Source organism: Oncorhynchus nerka, linkage group LG24 (assembly GCF_034236695.1).
Source record: "Oncorhynchus nerka isolate Pitt River linkage group LG24, Oner_Uvic_2.0, whole genome shotgun sequence".
In the NCBI taxonomy this organism is placed as follows: Eukaryota; Metazoa; Chordata; class Actinopteri; order Salmoniformes; family Salmonidae; genus Oncorhynchus; species Oncorhynchus nerka.
Genome location: NC_088419.1, coordinates 85,935,556 through 85,957,373, shown reverse-complemented (window position 1 = coordinate 85,957,373; position 21,818 = coordinate 85,935,556). Strand labels below are relative to the sequence as shown.

The 21,818-nt window shown below is 44.2% G+C and overlaps 1 protein-coding gene across 1 annotated transcript in view; it reads left to right on the top strand.

Annotated features, from left to right (window-relative positions):
• Positions 1-21,818, top strand: part of mast2 (microtubule associated serine/threonine kinase 2) — a 345,729-nt gene that overhangs the window by 307,640 nt on the left and 16,271 nt on the right. The window contains 3 exon segments of the mRNA XM_065009240.1: positions 15,627-15,702; positions 15,911-16,120; positions 20,677-20,778. Coding sequence (XP_064865312.1) covers positions 15,627-15,702; positions 15,911-16,120; positions 20,677-20,778 — 388 coding nt within the window.

Sequence of the window (21,818 nt, the reverse complement as noted above, 5' to 3'; positions counted from 1 at the left end):
CCTATACCCCAAGCCTCCCTATCTGTACACGGCAGACCACAGACAGAACTCACCTGTCTGGCTGGCTGTCTGACTGGGTGGTAGTAGGGCTGCCTGTGTAACTGCAGTAAACGGAAAGGTATTAAACCTAAAGGCCTATATTTAACTGATAGTCAAAAAGGTCATTGACATGTGGCTTGTGAGTGATTGGAGCTCGGAACACAAGCATTTCGCTACACCCGCAATAACATCTGATAAAATATGTATGTGACCAATAAAATGTGATTTGATTTGACAGTGATCTCTTCACTGTGGCGTCTCTCACCTTTCTACCGACCCAGCCTACCTCAGGCTCCTCTGTCTCTACCCATCACTCCCATTCCCTCTATCTTTCTCTCTCTCTCTCTCTCTCTCTCTCTCTCTCTGTCTCTCTGTCTCTCTCTGTCTGTCTCTCTCTGTCTGTCTCTCTCTCTCTCTCTCTGTCTATCTGTCTCTTTCAGTCTCTCCCTCTGTCACTCTCTCTGTTCTACAATTCTCTTTCTCTGTCTCTCCACCTCTTTCTCTTTCTCACACTCCATTTATCTCCTTCCCTGTCTCCCTTTCCTGTCTCTTTCTGTCTGCGTCTGTCAGTGTTTGGTCATTGCCAGAGGTTATCTATCTCAGTCAGTGTGTCTGTCTGTCACAGACTCTGCCTTCTGTGAGATCTGAGAGGGGCCAGTTCTGGTGTCATCTCAGCTGATGCCACCCTGTCCTGACATGACCTGCTGCTGCCAGTCTAAACCTCTCCTCTCCTTCCATCCTTCTGTGTGGATAAAGAACTCACACTCTCCTTCTATCTCACTCTATCCTCATGAATGGAGAACAGAAAGTGTCTCTTTTGGTATTATACGAGAGAAACACTTCATGAGGTTTGATGTTAAGACTGCTATATGACACAGAGAGAGGCCTGGCCCCGCAACTCCTACATTCTATAGTAGGCTGGGACAATACCAGTATCTTGATCATCTTCAGTATCATGGCAAGGAAACAAGACACAGAACAAAACAAACATCATTATGTTGTCATCCAGAATCACATTTATTTATTTTCCAAACTAGAGCACACAATATGTTACACGCAGCAGGTTTTTAAAGGACCAAAGTATTTAGTCTGCTTCATGTTTTCATTTTTTCCATGGAAAAAATATTTGGATACTGGTATGGTCACAGCCCTAGATAGGCTGTATCTCTCTCTGAATGAACTCAGTATTGGATACTGGTATGGTCACAGCCCTAGATAGGCTGTATCTCTCTCTGAATGAACTCAGTATTGGATACTGGTATGGTCACAGCCCTAGATAGGCTGTATCTCTCTCTGAATGAACTCAGTATTGGATACTGGTATGGTCACAGCCCTAGATAGGCTGTATCTCTCTCTGAATGAACTCAGTATTGGATACTGGTATGGTCACAGCCCTAGATAGGCTGTATCTCTCTGAATGAACTCAGTATTGGATACTGGTATGGTCACAGCCCTAGATAGGCTGTATCTCTCTCTGAATGAACTCAGTATTGGATACTGGTATGGTCACAGCCCTAGATAGGCTGTATCTCTCTCTGAATGTACTCAGTATTGGATACTGGTATGATCACAACCCTAGATAGGCTGTATCTCTCTCTGAATGAACTCAGTATTGGATACTGGTATGGTCACAGCCCTAGATAGGCTGTATCTCTCTCTGAATGAACTCAGTATTGGATACTGGTATGGTCACAGCCCTAGATAGGCTGTATCTCTCTCTGAATGAACTCCGTATTGTATACTGGTATGGTCACAGCCCTAGATAGGCTATATCTCTCTCTGAATGAACTCAGTATTGGATACTGGTATGGTCACAGCCCTAGATAGGCTGTATCTCTCTCTGAATGAACTCAGTATTGGATACTGGTATGGTCACAACCCTAGATAGGCTGTATCTCTCTCTGAATGAACTCAGTATTGGATACTGGTATGGTCACAGCCCTAGATAGGCTGTATCTCTCTCTGAATGAACTCAGTATTGGATACTGGTATTGTCACAGCCCTAGATAGGCTGTATCTCTCTCTGAATGAACTCAGTATTGGATACTGGTATGGTCACAGCCCTAGATAGGCTGTAGCTCTCTCTGAATGTACTCAGTATTGGATACTGGTATGGTCACAGCCCTAGATAGGCTGTAGCTCTCTCTGAATGAACTCAGTATTGGATACTGGTATGGTCACAGCCCTAGATAGGCTGTAGCTCTCTCTGAATGAACTCAGTATTGGATACTGGTATGGTCACAGCCCTAGATAGGCTGTATCTCTCTGAATGAACTCAGTATTGGATACGGGTATGGTCACAGCCCTAGATAGGCTGTATCTCTCTCTGAATGAACTCAGTATTGGATACTGGTATGGTCACAGCCCTAGATAGGCTGTAGCTCTCTCTGAATGTACTCAGTATTGGCCTGCCTCAGTGTTTTCCCCAAGCACGTGGAGTAGCCAGACAGGCTCACCTGGGCTGGGGGGATAGTACAACAGCAGCTATTGTACAATATCATATAAAACTGCTGACATCCACAGGCTTCAAGCTTCCTTTTAAAAGGCATTTTCTCAGCTTTCTGCAATACAGATGTGATAGAAGAATGACGCCAGTGTTTAACATGGGCTTTGCTACACAGAAAGCAGCAGTTGATTACTCCATTGTCAACACTTTGATTTAATCAGTCGACCTTCATCAATGTCTTTGATATAGCTAGCATATACAGTACCAGTCAAACGTTTGGACACATACTCATTCAAGGGCTTTTCTTTATTTTTACTATTTTCTACCTCGTAGAAATCAAAACCCTGGAATGAGTATGTGTGTCCAAACTTTTGATTGGTACTGTATATCAATATCTTTGAAAATACCATATAGGTATCATTAGCTTTTAAAACAATTCAATCTGTTTTCTTTTATCCTATTTTTGACCAGTGAGGCTATCTCTCCACTTGCCTACCTATTGTTCCTGCTGTGAGGAGGATTCACCATCTTCATCGAATGTTTTCATCATTTATCTAACAGTTTGCAAATTAGGGAGCCAAATGAAAGCTCTCTTACCAATGCAATTCGGTCAGCTACTGATGAGTCACTCACTTTAACGTGTCTGGCAAGTCCTGATGGACTTCATATTGAAAATAGAAACCAGATCTTTTGTTTACTTGTCCCGATGCGATACACTGGACTAGAGGTTGACCGATTATGATTTTTCAACGCCGATACCGATTATTGGAGGACCCCCAAAAAAAGCTGATGCCAATTAAGTGGCCGATTTATAAAAAATAAAATAAAACATGTTTTTGTAATAATGACAATTTCAACAATACTGAATGAACACTTATTTTAACTTAATATAATACACCAATAAAATCAATTTAGCCTCATAAATAATGAAACATGTTCAATTTGGTTTAAATAATGCAAAAACAAAGTGTTGGAGAAGAAAGTAAAAGTGCAATATGTGCCATGTAAGAAAGCTAACGTTTAAGTTCCTTGCCCAGAACATGAGAACATATGAAAGCTGGTGGTTCCTTTTAACATGAGTCTTCAATATTCCCAGGTAAGAAGTTTTAGGTTGTAGTTATAGGAATTATAGGACTATTTCTCTCTATACCATTTGTATTTCATATACCTTTGACTATTGGATGTTCTTATAGGCACTTTAGTATTGCCAGTGTAACAGTATAGCATCCCTCTCCTCGCTGCTACCTGGGCTCGAACCAGGAACACATCGACAACAGCCACCCTCCAAGCATCGTTACCCATGCAGAGCAAGGGGAACAACTACTCCAAGTCTCAGAGTGAGTGATGTTTGAAACGCTATTAGCGAGCACCCCACTAACTAGCTAGCCATTTCACATCGGTTACACCAGCCTAATCTCGGGAGTTGATAGGCTTGAAGTCATAAACAGCACAGTGCTTGAAGCATTGCGAAGAGCTGCTGGCAAAACGCACAAAAGTGCTGTTTGAATGAATGCTTATGAGCCTGCTGGTGCCTACCATCGCTCAGTCAGACTGCTCTATCAAATCATAGACTTAATTATAACATAATAACACGCAGAAATATGAGCCTTAGGTCATTAATATGGTCGAATCCGGAAACTATCATTTCGAAAACAAAACGTTTATTCTTTCAGTGAAATACGGAACCGTTCCGTATTTTATCTAACGGATGGCATCCCTAAGTCTAAATATTGCTGTTACATTGCACAACCTTCAAAGTTATGTCATAATTACGTACAATTCTGGCAAATTTGTTCGCAATGAGCCAGGCGGCCCAAACTGTTGCATATACCCTGACTCTGTGTGCAATGAACGCAAGAGAAGTGACACAATTTCACCTGGTTAATATTGCCTGCTAACCTTTCTTTTAGCTAAATATGCAGGTTTAAAAAATATATACTTCTGTGTATTGATTTTAAGAAAGGCATTTATGTTTAGGTTTAGGTACACGTTGGAGCAACGACAGTCCTTTTTCGCGAATGTGCACCGCATCGATTATATGCTACGCAGGACACGCTAGATAAACTAGTAATATCATCAACCATGTGTAGTTAACTAGTGATTATGATTGATTGATTGTATTTTATAAGATACGTTTAATGCTAGCTAGCAACTTTAGCTTGGCTTCTTACTGCATTTGCGTAACAGCCAGGCTCCTCATGAGGCAGGTGGTTAGAGCGTTGGACTGTAAGGTTGCAAGATTGAATCCCTGAGCTGACGAGGTAAAAATCTGTCGTTCTGCCCCTGAACAAGGCCGTCATTGAAAATAAGAATGTGTTCTTAACTAACTTGCCTCATTAAATAAAGCTGTAAAAAATATATATATAAAAATACAAACAAAAAGAATTGGCAAAATCGGAGTCCAAAAATACCGATTTCCGATTGTTATGAAATCGGCCATTCCGATTAATCGGTCGACCTCTACACTGGACATATAGCTACTTGTATGATTTATGAATGGGAAGGATACATGAGATCGACTTTATTCAGTCAGTTCAACACCTTTTATAAATAAGCTCAGTGAATAGATTGACGGGCAGGTAAATGTTGAACTGGAATGTAAAAATGCACTGGCCCGACACATGGACCCTGGGCCATCGTTAATGTCAGACCCTGCATGTGAAAGAAAATCCAGGAATGTCCCAGAAAACAATTGGCGGAGTGGATTATATGGTATAATCCGTTCATTATATGTTATGTGCAAATTCATTCACATTATATTGGACCTGCAAATTCATGCTCTCTTTCTCCATGTAAAGAAATTAGACTTGCAACCACATTCTAGCGGGAAAGGGCTCTGTATACTTTTTTAAATGATTTCTTTTTTTTGTAGCGAATTGAAAAGTAGCCTAGTTAATTTAAGTGGAAAAAAGTACCTGGCTTGAAAATTAGTCTGTATCGGCTGTTTTGCCGACAGCCGGCGCTAGTGGAAAACACTGCCTGCCTTTCAGGCCAGCTAGCAGAATTATATCTATGAATATTAGATGAGCTAGCAAGGTGTGAGAAAGAAGATCATTACCAGCCCTTTACAAATGGCTCTCTCTGCTGTATGACTGTACTATATAATCATCTGAGGAGAGATAGAGAGAGATGGGAAGAGAGGGGGTGAATGGTAGGGGAGAGATAGAGGCTTTAGAGGAGAGTGGGATGAAGGGGTGGGCTTGAATAAGGGTGATTGCTATGGTAAACGAGAGAAAGGGTGCTGGAAAGAGAGTGGTAAAGTGAACGAAGCAGATGAGGTGAGGGAGAGCGAGTGAAGGAGAGAGAGCGCGTGAACCGGAGGGAGTGAGAAAGAAAATGATGAGTCTCAGACCAGCTAATTATGATTAGAGAAATAAAGAAGGAAGCAATCATATGCTAATTTCATGGCCTTATTATCTGCCATACTGAAAGTGATGACAGCTGTGGTTCTTCTCCTGTCCTTCCTCTCTCTGTCTCACCCCTCACTCATTCTTCAGGAGTTGTAGAAATGAGCTCAACATGTTCATCCATCGTAGGTTTGTCATATCCAGCTGTGGGTCCTGTTATAATGAACGGCACAGAGCCATATGGCCTCACAGACAGACACACACACAGAGACAGACATACAGACCCTTCATTTTGGGTGTACCCCTATTGAATCTACAGTATTATCCATATTATTATAGTCTCATCCAACGGGGCTCTGAGGCATTTACGTTACCCCCTCCTCACACACAGACACACACACACCTTCCTGCCTCTCACACAGACAGCCACCCCCTCCTTTTCTCTGTCACGCTCAATTAGGTTCTTCATTTCCCCAGTTGCCCTCCTCACTGGTGTTATGCCAATCTTACCCCCTCTCTCTTTTCTCTCCCCCTCTTACTCTCTGATTCACTTTATTTATCATCTTTCTCTCTGATTCACTTAATTTATCATCTTACTCTCTGATTCACTTCATTTATCATCTTACTCTCTGATTCACTTCATTTATCATCTTACTCTCTGATTCACTTCATTTATCATCTTTCTCTCTGATTCACTTCATTTATCATCTTTCTCTCTGATTCACTTTATTTATCATCTTTCTCTCTGATTCACTTCATTTATCATCTTTCTCTCTGATTCACTTTATTTATCATCTTACTCTCTGATTCACTTCATTTATCATCATATTCCACCCTGACTTTTTCTTTTGAGCACCATTTTCATGTAATCTGACGTCGGTGTGTTAGATAAGCTCACACACCATTTCACACGTTTTAAAACCCTCACTCTTACAGCAACAGTGCTGTGCTACATCAGTGGTTCCCAACCCAGGTCCTCCAGTACCCCCAACAGCACACCTGATTCAACTCGTCAACTAATCATCAAGCCCTCAGTCAGTTGAATCAGGTGTGTTTGGCCAGGGCTTCAACGAACCTGTGTTGGGGGTACTGGACTATATCAACTTAGAGAATCAGGTGTGTTTGGCCAGGGCTTCAACAAACCTGTGTTGGGGGTACTGGACTATATCAACTTAGAGAATCAGGTGTGTTTGGCCAGGGCTTCAACAAACCTGTGTTGGGGGTACTGGACTATATCAACTTAGAGAATCAGGTGTGTTTGGCCAGGGCTTCAACAAACCTGTGTTGGGGGTACTGGACTATATCAACTTAGAGAATCAGGTGTGTTTGGCCAGGGCTTCAGCGAACCTGTGTTGGGGGTACTGGACTATATCAACTTAGAGAGAATGAACAGGATTCAATGCTCCTGAAACAGTTCATGCTGATGTAAAAATTGATTTTGAAATACATTTGATTGGTTAACACAGGCTTTTACTGTAGATACCAAAGCTTCAGACAACTCTTTCCTCCCACAAGTTAATGAGAGTCTGTGTTCAAGGTCGTTTCTCAAATGATTATGAAACATATTTTTTTGAAAATGGCCTGAAGGTGATTTTGATGTTCCGTTATGGGAGAAATATTTCATTTTCGAATGAGCCTTTGTCTGATGTTATTCATTCTCAGGACCTTCGGGATTCTATTAGCAGCTTGTTTGAAGTGAGCTTTATTCAATAACGCCACAAATCACTCAAAGACACTCCACTCTCACACAACGGAAGGGGGGTGGGTGAAAATATCCTATTTGAGTATTTATGACTCAGCCTCTGGCTATGCATCAATCTCTGTCAGAGCTAACCTTTGGTTACCGTGGCAGCAGTGATTGTGGTTCTGAGTGAAGTGTTTTATATAAAAAGACGTGTGTGTGTGTGTGTGTGTGGCAGGACTCAGAGCTGAGAATATTCCTCCTCAGTTTGTTTTGATGATTGACATATATTTATTATATATATATATATATATATATATATATATATTGTTAAGAAGAGGGGCGGGGGGGTAAGTCCTTCTGTTCACCTGACTTAGAATTCCTCACAATCAAATGTCGACCGCATTATCTACCAAGAGAATTCTCTTCGATTATAATCACAGCCACAAATATTCCCCCCCAAGCAGACACATCGACGGCCCTGAACAAACTTTATTTTACTCTATGTAATCTGGAAACCACATATCCGGAGGCTGCATTCATTGTAGCTGGGGATTTTAACAAGACTAATATGAAAACAAGACTCCCTAAATTCTATCAGCATATTGTTTGTGCCACCAGGGATGGTAAAACCCTGGATCATTGTTATTCTAACTTCCGCGACGCATAAAAGGCCCTCCCCCGCCCTCCTTTTGGAAAAGCTGACCACGACTCCATTTTGTTGCTCCCAGCAAATAGACAGAGACTAAAACAGGAGGCTCCCTCCCTCAGGTCTGTTCAACTCTGGTCCGACCAATCTGATTCCACGCTTCAAGATTGCTTCGATCACATGGATTGGGATATGTTCCGCACTGTGTCAAACAACAACATTGACGAATACGCTGATTCGGTGACGAATCAGCGTATTATTAGCAAGTGTGTCAGTGATGTCGTACCCACAGCAACTATTAAAACATTCCCAAACCAGAAACCGTGGATTGATGGCAGCATCCGCGCGAAACTGAAAGCGCGAACCCCTGCTTTTAACCAGGGCAAGGTGACTGGAAACATCACCAAATACAAACAGTGTAGCTATTCAATCAAACAAGCTAAGCGTCAGTATTGAGACAAAGTAGAGTCACAATTCAACGGCTCAGACACAAGAGGTATGTGGCAGGGTCTACAGTCAATCACGGATTACAAGAAAAAAAAACTATAGCAGTCACTTTCGTCATCATGAAGTGCTTTGAGAGACTAGCCCTGTGCAACTGGGTACTGGACTTCCTGACGGGCCGCCCCCAGGTAGTGAGGGTAGGTAACAACATCTCCACCCCGCTGACCCTCAACATTGGGGCCCCACAAGGGTGCGTTCTGAGCCCTCTCCTGTACTCCCTGTTCACCCACGACTCAATCATCAAGTTTGCAGACGACACTACAGTGGTAGGTTTGATTACCAACAACAACGAGACGGCCTACAGGGAGGAGGTGAGGGCCCTCTGAGTGTGGTGTCAGGAAAATAACCTCACACTCAACGTCAACACAACATGATGATCGTGGACTTCAGGAAACAGCAGAGTGAGCACCCCCCTATCCACATCGATGGGACAGTAGTGGAGATGGTTTTAAGTTCCTCGGCGTACACATCACAGACAAACTGAATTGGTCCACCCACACAGACAGCGTGGTGAAGAAGGCGCAGCAGCGCCTCTTCAACCTCAGGAGGCTGAAGAAATTTGGCTTGTCACCAAAAGCACTCACAAACTTTTACAGATGCACAATCAAAAGCACGTACCTCTGAGACTATCACAGTGCAGGTGCATTTATACAGAGACTTGATTACACACAGGTGGATTGTATTCATCATCATTAGTCATTTAGGTCAACATTGGATCATTCAGAGATCCTCACTGAACATCTGGAGAGAGTTTGCTGCACTGAAAGTAAAAGGGGCTGAATAATTTTGCACGCCCAATTTTTCAGTTTTTGATTTGTTAAAAAAGTTTGAAATATCCAATAAATGTCGTTCCACTTCATGATTGTGTCCCACTTGTTGTTGATTCTTCACAAAAAAATACAGTTTTATATGTTTATGTTTGAAGCCTGAAATGTGGCAAAAGGTCGCAAAGTTCAAGGGGCCGAATACTTTCGCAAGGCACTGTATTCTTTATCCCTTTACACTTGTGTGTATAAGGTAGTTGTTGTGGAATTGTTAGGTTAGATTACTCGTTGGTTATTACTGCATTGTCGGAACTAGAAGCACAAGCATTTTGCTACACTCGCATTACCATCTGCTAACCATGTGTATGTGACAAATAACATTTGATTTGATTAATAAAAGTAGAGAGACAGACGGACAGCTAATTAGTGTGTTGTGCTTGCTCTCGTGTTTGTGTGAGAAGCAAAGAGCCTAATGCATTAGAATATATTCGGAGAAGCTTACCTTCTGGCAAGAGTCTTAAGAGTCTACTTTGACACACAATTGTGTGTGTGTGTGTGTGTGTTGGCACGATGAAAACCACCTCTATGAAGTTGACCTCATATGTCACATTCAGTGTGTTCTCATTCAATTAGACTGGTTAATATGTTATAGACTGGTTAATATGTTGTAGACTGGTTAATATGTTATAGACTGGTTAATAAGTTATAGACTGGTTAATATGTTGTAGACTGGTTAATATGTTGTAGACTGGTTAATATGTTATAGACTGGTTAATATGTTAGACTGGTTAATATGTTAGACTGGTTAATATGTTATAGACTGGTTAATATGTTATAGACTGGTTAATATGTTGTAGACTGGTTAATATGTTATAGACTGGTTAATAAGTTATAGACTGGTTAATATGTTGTAGACTGGTTAATATGTTGTAGACTGGTTAATATGTTATAGACTGGTTAATATGTTAGACTGGTTAATATGTTAGACTGGTTAATATGTTAGACTGGTTAATATGTTATAGACTGGTTAATATGTTATAGACTGGTTAATAAGTTATAGACTGGTTAATATGTTATAGACTGGTTAATATGTTGTAGACTGGTTAATATGTTGTAGACTGGTTAATATGTTATAGACTGGTTAATATGTTATAAACTGGTTAATATGTTGTAGACTGGTTAATATGTTGTAGACTGGTTAATATGTTAGACTGGTTAATATGTTAGACTGGTTAATATGTTAGACTGGTTAATATGTTATAGACTTGTTAATATGTTATAGACTGGTTAATATGTTATAGACTGGTTAATATGTTGTAGACTGGTTAATATGTTATAGACTGGTTAATATGTTGTAGACTGGTTAATATGTTAGACTGGTTAATATGTTAGACTGGTTAATATGTTATAGACTGGTTAATATGTTAGACTGGTTAATAGGTTGTAGACTGGTTAATATGTTGTAGACTGGTTAATATGTTATAGACTGGTTAATATGTTATAGACTGGTTAATATGTTGTAGACTGGTTAATATGTTATAGACTGGTTAATATGTTATAGACTGGTTAATAGGTTGTAGACTGGTTAATATGTTATAGACTGGTTAATATGTTATAGACTGGTTAATATGTTATAGACTGGTTAATATGTTATAGACTGGTTAATAGGTTGTAGACTGGTTAACATGTTGTAGACTGGTTAATATGTTATAGACTGGTTAATATGTTATAGACTGGTTAATATGTTATAGACTGGTTAATATGTTGTAGACTGGTTAATATGTTATAGACTGGTTAATATGTTATAGACTGGTTAATATGTTATAGACTGGTTAATATGTTGTAGACTGGTTAATATGTTATAGACTGGTTAATATGTTATAGACTGGTTAATATGTTATAGACTGGTTAATATGTTGTAGACTGGTTAATATGTTATAGACTGGTTAATATGTTATAGACTGGTTAATATGTTGTAGACTGGTTAATATGTTATAGACTGGTTAATAGGACAAGCAAGCTGTCGATGGATGACTATAGGCATTACCTCATCCCCCTGGTCACATGACCAGAAGAGACACGGATGACTCACACATACGGTCACATCTGTGGCCCCTAGCATTCCCTCACCGCTTCCATTACACCACTTTACAACACAGCTGCTCAGATTAGAGTCTCTCTCTCACACACCGTGTCTGAGAAGGGAGTCGCCTCATTGCTTCAGACAGATCCTCAGCTTATTCTCTGTGGAGGTGGTTGGTGTGAGAGACAGAAAGGTCAGGGTTGTTCCCACTGTCTTCATGTCTTCCTGCTGGGAGAGGGGGCGAGGGAGAGAGGGATAGAGACTGGGGGGCTAGAGAGTGAGGGGGGAGACAGAGAGCGTAATGTTGACTGTTCATTTTCATAGTTTATTTCATTTTTGTTAATTATCTTATGTTCCCCATGCCAATAAAGCCCTTGAATTGAATAGAGACAGAGGGAGTGAAAGAGAGGTGGAGTAGAGAGACCGATGCATAGAAAAGGCTGATGCTACATACTGAAGGAGCCATCACTGCTACATCTTCCTCCCCAGAGAACTGCCTTTTCCAGCCATAGATATTCACTACTATGAAGTCCAGGCAGGCAGACAGACATGGTCCTCAGACTGACTCTCAGACACAGTCAGGAACATAACGGCCAAATCCCCTGCCTGGTCTCAAAAGCCATCAGCTCTGGGACTTTGTGTGTGCCTGGGACCATGTGTGTGTGCAGCCCTAGCATGTGTGTGCAGCCCTAGCATGTGTGTGTGCCTGGGACCATGTGTGTGTGCAGCTTTAGCATGTGTGTGTGCAGCCCTAGCATGTGTGTGTGCAGCCCTAGCATGTGTGTGTGCAGCCCTAGCATGTGTGTGTGCAGCCCTAGCATGTGTGTGTGCAGCCCTAGCATGTGTGTGCACAGCCCTAGCATGGTAATTTCCTGCCATCCTCCCTAGTTTTATGTAGGCTATTTAATCATAATAATGGAGAAAGAAAATACATTTTAGACCTGATTTCCCCAAAATGTTATTCCGCTGCCAAATGGTTTATTATTATAATTTATATGATCTATCAATTTAATTATACATATTCTCTTTTACCAAAAGTGAATAGATCAGTTGATAGCGACAGAGTCACACATTGTAAAAGATTACTTCCCAAGCAAAGTGGAATTGTTTTGACTCCTGGACTTTAGAAGGTCCTAGCACAGCTTCCCATGTCCATTAGTAGGTCCTAGCTCAGTTTCCCATGTGCATTAGTACAGTGCCTTGCGAAAGTATTCGGCCCCCTTGAACTTTGCGACCTTTTGACACATTTCAGGCTTCAAACATAAAGATATAAAACTGTATTTTTTTGTGAAGAATCAACAACAAGTGGGACACAATCATGAAGTGGAACGACATTTATTGGATATTTCAAACTTTTTTAACAAATCAAAAACTGAAAATTGGGCGTGCAAAATTATTCAGCCCCTTTACTTTCAGTGCAGCAAACTCTCTCCAGAAGTTCAGTGAGGATCTCTGAATGATCCAATGTTGACCTAAATGACTAATGATGATAAATACAATCCACCTGTGTGTAATCAAGTCTCCGTATAAATGCACCTGCACTGTGATAGTCTCAGAGGTCCGTTAAAAGCGCAGAGAGCATCATGAAGAACAAGGAACACACCAGGCAGGTCCGAGATACTGTTGTGAAGAAGTTTAAAGCCGGATTTGGATACAAAAATATTTCCCAAGCTTTAAACATCCCAAGGAGCACTGTGCAAGCGATAATATTGAAATGGAAGGAGTATCAGACCACTGCAAATCTACCAAGACCTGGCCGTCCCTCTAAACTTTCAGCTCATACAAGGAGAAGACTGATCACAGATGCAGCCAAGAGGCCCATGATCACTCTGGATGAACTGCAGAGATCTACAGCTGAGGTGGGAGACTCTGTCCATAGGACAACAATCAGTCGTATATTGCACAAATCTGGCCTTTATGGAAGAGTGGCAAGAAGAAAGCCATTTCTTAAAGATATCCATAAAAAGTGTCGTTTAAAGTTTGCCACAAGCCACCTGGGAGACACACCAAACAAGGTGCTCTGGTCAGATGAAACCAAAATTGAACTTTTTGGCAACAATGCAAAACGTTATGTTTAGCGTAAAAGCAACACAGCTCATCACCCTGAATACACCATCCCCACTGTCAAACATGGTGGTGGCAGCATCATGGTTTGGGCCTGCTTTTCTTCAGCAGGGACAGGGAAGATGGTTAAAATTGATGGGAAGATGGATGGAGCCAAATACAGGACCATTCTGGAAGAAAACCTGATGAAGTCTGCAAAAGACCTGAGACTGGGACGGAGATTTTGTCTTCCAACAAGACAATGATCCAAAACATAAAGCAAAATCTACAATGGAATGGTTCAAAAATAAACATATCCAGGTGTTAGAATGGCCAAGTCAAAGTCCAGACCTGAATCCAATCGAGAATCTGTGGAAAGAACTGAAAACTGCTGTTCACAAATGCTCTCCATCCAACCTCACTGAGCTCGAGCTGTTTTGCAAGGAGGAATGGGAAAAAAATTCAGTCTCTCGATGTGCAAAACTGATAGAGACATACCCCAAGCGACTTACAGCTGTAATCGCAGCAAAAGGTGGCGCTACAAAGTATTAACTTAAGGGGGCTGAATAATTTTGCACGCCCAATTTTTCAGTTTTTGATTTGTTAAAAAAGTTTGAAATATCCAATAAATGTCGTTCCACTTCATGATTGTGTCCCACTTGATGTTGATTCTTCACAAAAAATACAGTTTTATATCTTTATATTTGAAGCCTGAAATGTGGCAAAAGGTCGCAAAGTTCAAGGGGGCCGAATACTTTCGCAAGGCACTGTAGTTCCTAGCTCAGCTTCCCATGTGCATTAGAAGGTCCTAGCTCAGCTTCCCTCTCTGGACTGGTGTAAATTACAGACCCCTACTCCCATGCAGTATGCTAGTCTCTGGACTGGTGTAGAATACAGACCCCTACTCCCATGCAGTATGCTAGTCTCTGGACTGGTGTAGATTACAGACCCCTACTCCCATGCAGTATGCTAGTCTCTGGACTGGTGTAGAATACAGACCCCTACTCCCATGCAATATGCTAGTCTCTGGACTGGTGGAGATTACAGACCCCTACTCCCATGCAATATGCTAGTCTCTGGACTGGTGTAGAATACAGACCCCTACTCCCATGCAGTATGCTAGTCTCTGGACTGGTGTAGATTACAGACCCCTACTCCCATGCAGTATGCTAGTCTCTGGACTGGTGGAGATTACAGACCCCTACTCCCATGCAGTATGCTAGTCTCTGGACTGGTGGAGATTACAGACCCCTACTCCCATGCAGTATGCTAGTCTCTGGCCTGGTGTAGAATACAGACCCCTACTCCCATGCAGTATGCTAGTCTCTCTGGACTGGTGTAGATTACAGACCCCTACTCCCATGCAGTATGCTAGTCTCTGGACTGGTGTAGAATACAGACCCCTACTCCCATGCAGTATGCTAGTCTCTGGACTGGTGGAGATTACAGACCCCTACTCCCATGCAGTATGCTAGTCTCTGGCCTGGTGTAGATTACAGACCCCTACTCCCATGCAGTATGCTAGTCTCTGGACTGGTGTAGAATACAGACCCCTACTCCCATGCAGTATGCTAGTCTCTGGACTGGTGTAGATTACAGACCCCTACTCCCATGCAGTATGCTAGTCTCTGGCCCGGTGTAGAATACAGACCCCTACTTCCTTGCAGTATGCTAGTCTCTCTGGACTGGTGTAGATTACAGACCCCTACTCCCATGCAGTATGCTAGTCTCTGGACTGGTGGCGATTACAGATCCCTACTCCCATGCAGTATGCTATTCTCTGGCCTGGTGGAGATTACAGACCCCTACTCTTATGCAGTATGCTAGTCTCTCTGAACTGTTGTAGACCACTGAGCTACAGTCTTTTAATATATCAAAATAATAACATATTCCATTTAGCAGATGCTTTTATCCAAAGCGACTTAAAGTCATGCGTGCATACATTTTAGATATGTGTGGTCTCGGGAATCAAACCCACTACCATGGCATTACGAGCACCATGCTCTACCAACTGAGCTACAGAGGACTGACCTCTTCTCCACTCATCTCTGTGTGTCTGTGTGCTTTCAGCCCTGGTCGCTCACCCATCTCTTTTGACCATGAGGTCGTCATGATGAACCATGTGTACAAGGAGCGCTTTCCCAAGGTACCGACCGACCAGGACAAACTCTTTATTCATTTGTTTATTATTACTTATTTGACATCAATACATTCAGAAATGAAATACCTGTAATTAAAATACTAACCATTTTATGACAGTCCTTCATATGGCTTTTCCATTGTAATAAAGCTTACTGTGAGCTGTGTGGTAGGGGCTGTATGTGTGACTCACCTCAACCCCCCTCCTCCTGCAGGCCACGGCTCAAATGGAGGACCGTCTGGCTGACTTCCTGTCGTCCTCGGCCCCTGACAAGGTGATGCCCCTGGCCGACGGGGTCCTCAGCTTCATCCACCACCAGGTCATAGAGCTGTCCAGAGACTGCCTGGTTAAAAGCCGAGAGGGCTGCATCACGTCACGCTACTTTTACGAACTGCAGGAGAACCTGGAGAAACTACTGCAAGATGTAAGTAGAGTGTGTTGTTTCTCTTTGGGGGCTTCTAGCGCTATTTCCTGACTCACCAACATCCATTAGAATAATCCATGAAGTGAATATATCGTCCAACTCGTGTTAATTTAGATACCGGAGACAGAAATCATGTGAGTCATGTTTGTTCACCCGTCACATATAGTTTCAATAAGGTGCTCACTGATCATCATTAAGTCTGTCAGGAAGCCACTTTGACCCGTTTAGTCCATCAGAAACACCCTCCCTCTCTCTCTCCATCCCTCCCTCTCTCTCTCTCTCCATCCCTCCCTCTCTCTCTCTCTCCATCCCTCCCTCTCTCTCTCTCCATCCCTCCTCTCTCTCTCTCTCTCCATCCCTCTCTCTCTCTCCATCCCTCCCTCTCTCTCTCTCCATCCCTCCCTCTCTCTCTCTCATCCCTCCCTCTCTCTCTCTCTCCATCCCTCCCTCTCTCTCTCCATCCCTCCCTCTCTCTCTCTCTCCATCCCTCCCTCTCTCTCTCTCCATCCCTCCCTCTCTCTCTCTCCATCCCTCCCTCTCTCTCCATCCCTCCCTCTCTCTCTCCATCCCTCCCTCTCTCTCTCCATCCCTCCCTCTCTCTCTCCATCCCTCCCTCTCTCTCTCCATCCCTCCCTCTCTCTCTCCATCCCTCCCTCTCTCTCTCTCCATCCCTCCTCTCTCTCCATCCCTCCCTCTCTCTCTCTCCATCCCTCTCTCTCTCTCTCTCCATCCCTCCCTCTCTCTCGCTCCATCCCTCCCTCTCTCCATCCCTCCCTCTCTCTCTCTCTCCATCCCTCCTCTCTCTCTCTCCATCCCTCCCTCTCTCTCTCTCCATCCCTCCCTCTCTCTCCATCCCTCCCTCTCTCTCTCTCCATCCCTCTCTCTCTCTCTCCATCCCTCCCTCTCTCTCTCTCCATCCCTCCTCTCTCTCTCTCTCTCCATCCCTCCCTCTCTCTCTCTCCATCCCTCTCTCTCTCCATCCCTCCCTCTCTCTCTCTCCATCCCTCTCTCTCTCTCCATCCCTCCCTCTCTCTCGCTCCATCCCTCCTCTCTCCATCCCTCCCTCTCTCTCTCTCCATCCATCCCTCCCTCTCTCTCCATCCCTCTCTCTCTCTCCATCCCTCTCTCTCTCTCCATCCCTCCCGCTCTCTCTCTCTCTCCATCCCTCCCGCTCTCTCTCTCTCTCCATCCCTCCCGCTCTCTCTCTCTCTCCATCCCTCCCGCTCTCTCTCTCTCTCCATCCCTCCCTCTCTCTCTCTCCATCCCTCCCTCTCTCTCCATCCCTCCCTCTCTCTCTCCATCCCTCCCTCTCTCTCTCTCCATCCATCCCTCCCTCTCTCTTTCTGTTCATATGAGGCACAGCCCCCACACCTGCCTCCAATATGTTAGTCACAAGATGGGTTGGTGATGTCTGTGTTAGGGTTTCAGGGACATTCCATGGTGTGTGATGTCATTGATATCTCCATTAGCTCTGTTACAGAGCTGGGGGGCTCGCAGTGGCCACGTACTGCCCACCCCAGTCGCAGGTGGGGTGTGTGTCTCCCTCTCCTCTCCCTGATTCTAATTTCACACCCCAGCAGTCAGCGAGGGTGACAGATGACTCTCCCAGTCACCCAGGAGGAGGGGTGCACTGAGAGTGAGAGAGCGAGACGGGGGGGGCGAAGGGAAGGATGAAGCCATAGAAGGAGGGGTCTGCAGGGAGTTTTCCAGTCTTGGATTGGCTGTTTAAACCATCCCGCGTTAGGGCTCATGCCTGTTGAAATGTGGTTAGTGTGTGAGAGCGCAGTAGACAGAGTATTAACCCCACGACAACCACACTCTGGCCACATTTGGAGAACGGAACAGAGAAAATGTTGTAGCAGAACAAGAGAGAACAGAGAGAACGTTGTAGCAGAACAAGAGAGAACAGAGAGGACGTTGTAGCAGAACAAGAGAGAACAGAGAGAACGTTGTAGCAGAACAAGAGAGAACAGAGAGGACGTTGTAGCAGAACAAGAGAGAACAGAGAGGACGTTGTAGCAGAACAAGAGAGAACAGAGAGGACGTTGTAGCAGAACAAGAGAGAACAGAGAGGACGTTGTAGCAGAACAAGAGAGAACAGAGAGGACGTTGTAGCAGAACAAGAGAGAACAGAGAGGACGTTGTAGCAGAACAAGAGAGAACAGAGAGGACGTTGTAGCAGAACAAGAGAGAACAGAGAGGACGTTGTAGCAGAACAAGAGAGAACAGAGAGGACGTTGTAGCAGAACAAGAGAGAACAGAGAGGACGTTGTAGCAGAACAAGAGAGAACAGAGAGAACGTTGTAGCAGAACAAGAGAGAACAGAGAGAACGTTGTAGCAGAACAAGAGAGAACAGAGAGACGGAGTGCGAGGATGACATCACCTCCAGGGCACTAATTGGGCGACAGGGTTGGGGAGCCGAGCGGAGCGCGGCAGGTGGCGGTGATATAAACGTGTCGTGGAGAAGATGAGGCGTTGAACAGGTACCCGGAGAGGAGGGTTTCCTGTTGTTTCATTCTCTGGACAATGTCTGGCGTGTCATGGCAGAGGAGGCTAGAGGAAGAGGAGGTGCTGCTACATGTTCTGGAACAGAGGAGGCTAGAGGAAGAGGAGGTGCTGCAACATGTTCTGGAACAGAGGAGGCTAGAGGAAGAGGAGGTGCTGCAACATGTTCTGGAACAGAGGAGCTGGAGGAGAGAGTGGAGCACACTCACATGGGATCACAACTCTTTTCTAGTTGAGTCTTGGGTCTTGTCTCCTGTCTGTTTGCAGTTGGGGGGGGGGGGGGGTGATGTTTGGATTGAGGTCAGGGTGCTGGTCTTTGCTAGATCATCGTGGTTTGTTACAGGTATATCTGTGAGGGACAGGTATGGGATTTGAGAGTTTATGTTTATTAAGTAACCATCGGTTATGTTTACGTTAACTTTTTTGGCTTGAAAAGGAGCACATACCTGTGGAAGTATTGTGTCTGGTACACAACTTACTATGATGATTCAGTGTATGATATTTGACACCGTACATTTAACGCTCTCTCTCTTGCAGTCAGTGAGTCTGTGTTGTCAGCCAGTGAGTCTGTGTTGTCAGCCAGTGGTGGCCATCAGTGCTCTTCTTCATTGTCTTTTCCCTCTCTGTCTGTCTGTCCTGTCAGAGGTCCAGGCCACTACCGTAACCCTCCTCTAGCCATCCGTTCCACCCCACATAGGGACACCGTTAAAAACCTCACAGGAGACCACCTCATCCACCTTAACCTCTACCCCAGGCCTCAGTGACCTGTCACCATAGCAACCCCCACCTCTGGCCCCGTGGAGGACCCCAGGGTAACCTCAGCTCAGCACTGTCCATCGGTGTCATAGGTAGTCCTGTGGCAGGCTGTCCATCGCTCACAGTTACAGCATCTTATAGGCAGTTTAGAAGACACACAAATACAGAGACACTGTTCTCTCACACAACCAATCTCACACACACGTAGACTGTCTCTCACACACACAAACACACACACAACCTATCTCACACACACACAACCTCTCTCACACACACGTAGACTGTCTCTCACACACACGTATACTGTCTCTCACACGCACAGACTCTCTCACACGCACTTAGACTGTTTCTCACACACACATCACACACACACACAGTGTGGTTAATTAGCGGCTGTAAACATGAATGACAGTCCCACTGCTGCCCCATTATTCACCGATCACTCGTCTATACTGGTAGGAGATCAGCCTCTCCCTCCATTCCTCCCTCCACCTCCAGCACTTTGCTGCTTTCATTACCTTCATCAATTATTCAGGGGTAGAAAGGAGCCCCTGGGGCCTCTGCTGCCTGCCTGGTCTGCCTGTCTAGCTACCTGCCTAAAAAAAATGGCCCCAAAAAGTAATTGGTAATGGTAATTGGGCCATGATTAGGCCTACTACAGGTTTAGATAGCTGGTCGCTAGACTAACTTTTCCAATCTAAAACATGTTAGCTGGCGTGGGTAATTGACTGACATAACAAGAGAGAAACTGTTAATGCACAACCACATGTAGATATTGCACCTTGTGTATTCTACTGTAGCTCAACAGTAAGTTGAGACCCTGACTGAGGGGTGGGGGCCGTCAGTTGCCCATGCCTGGTGTAAACTATCAAATCAAACTTTATTTGTCACATGCGCCGAATACAACAAGTGTAAACCTTACCGTGCAATGCACTGTTGGTTAAATCCTTAACCACCGTACAGTTCAAGAAAGAGTTAAGAAAATATTGACCAAATAAACTCAAGTAAAAGAATAATGCAAAGTAACACAATAAAATAACAATAACGAGGCTATATACAGGGGGTACCGGTACCGAGTCAGTGTGTGGGGTACAGGTTAGTCGAGGTAAACTGTACATGGAGGCAGGGGTGAAGTGACTATAGATAGATAATAAACAGTGAGTAGCAGCAGTGTAAAAAACAAACGATAGTTATTGGTCTACACACTATCTTCTACCCCCTCCAGGTAGTACTGATGGTTCATACCACCGGTGTGCTCGTCTTACTCTGCTGTCCTCTCTGGGTTCATGTCTAGGCTCACGAGCGCTCGGAGAGTGTGGAGGTTACCTTCGTCACCCAGCTGGTGAGGAAGCTGATGATGGTCATCGCTCGTCCTGCACGCCTGTTAGAATGTCTGGTAAGAGGAACATGACGGGGGATAATCAGAGATGTTTACCAACAATGTTTCCTTCAAATGAATGAACATCTTCATCCTAAGTGCTGAGGAAGATAAATGATGTGTCTATCAGGGTTTACCGCTGTGAATAATGACTCGTTTTCAAATCCTTTTCATAGTTTTTTCATAAATTGCTTCCGGTTTGCAAGCCAGTCATTTTCCTCTCATAGTTAATAAGCCACCTAGTCACTCAGCAAGGGAAATGAAAGAGATGTACTCCTTATTGTGTGGTAACTCAAGCACGACACTGTATTTACTGTCTTCAGAGACAGATGCAGCTCACATGAAACAGCCTACAACACATGTTTATGTATCACCCATAAGGGCTTCCATCCATCCAGTCTCCCAGCTCCTTCTCTCCAACAGCCCCAGCACGCTGCTGCTCTCTGCCCAGCCGGGGAGAGTGGAGTGGGGCTAGAGACGGTGCTTCATCATCCTCCCTCCTCCTTCATGGCTAAGCAGCTGGAACCTTCCCTCCACCTCATCCCTCTCTCTGGAGATGGGAGGAAGGACATGAGAGAGAGGGAGGGAGGGAGGGAATGAGAGAGGAGGAGGGAGGGAGGAAGGGAATGAGAGAGAGGGTTGAAGGGAATGAGAGAGAGGGAGGAATGGGAATGAGAGAGAGGGAGGGAGGAAGGGAATGAGAGAGAGGGAGGAAGGGCATGAGAGAGAGGGAGGAAGGGCATGAGAGAGAGGGAGGAAGGGAATGAGAGAGAGGGAGGGAGGGAAAGGGAATGAGAGAGAGGGAGGAAGGGAATGAGAGAGAGGTAGGGAGGGAATGAGAGAGAGGGAGGAAGGGAATGAGAGAGAGGTAGATAATTAGAGGGAGGTAGAGGGAGGGAAGTAGAGGGAGGGAGGCTGCCCCAGTGCTCACGTCTGTGTTTTTGACTAATCACATGCAGCCAATGATATGACAACACACAAGATGGGCTTTTACAAATGGATGCACACACAGCTTGAAGAGAGGTGGTGGGGTGGTAAGGGGTAGACTGGGGTGGTAA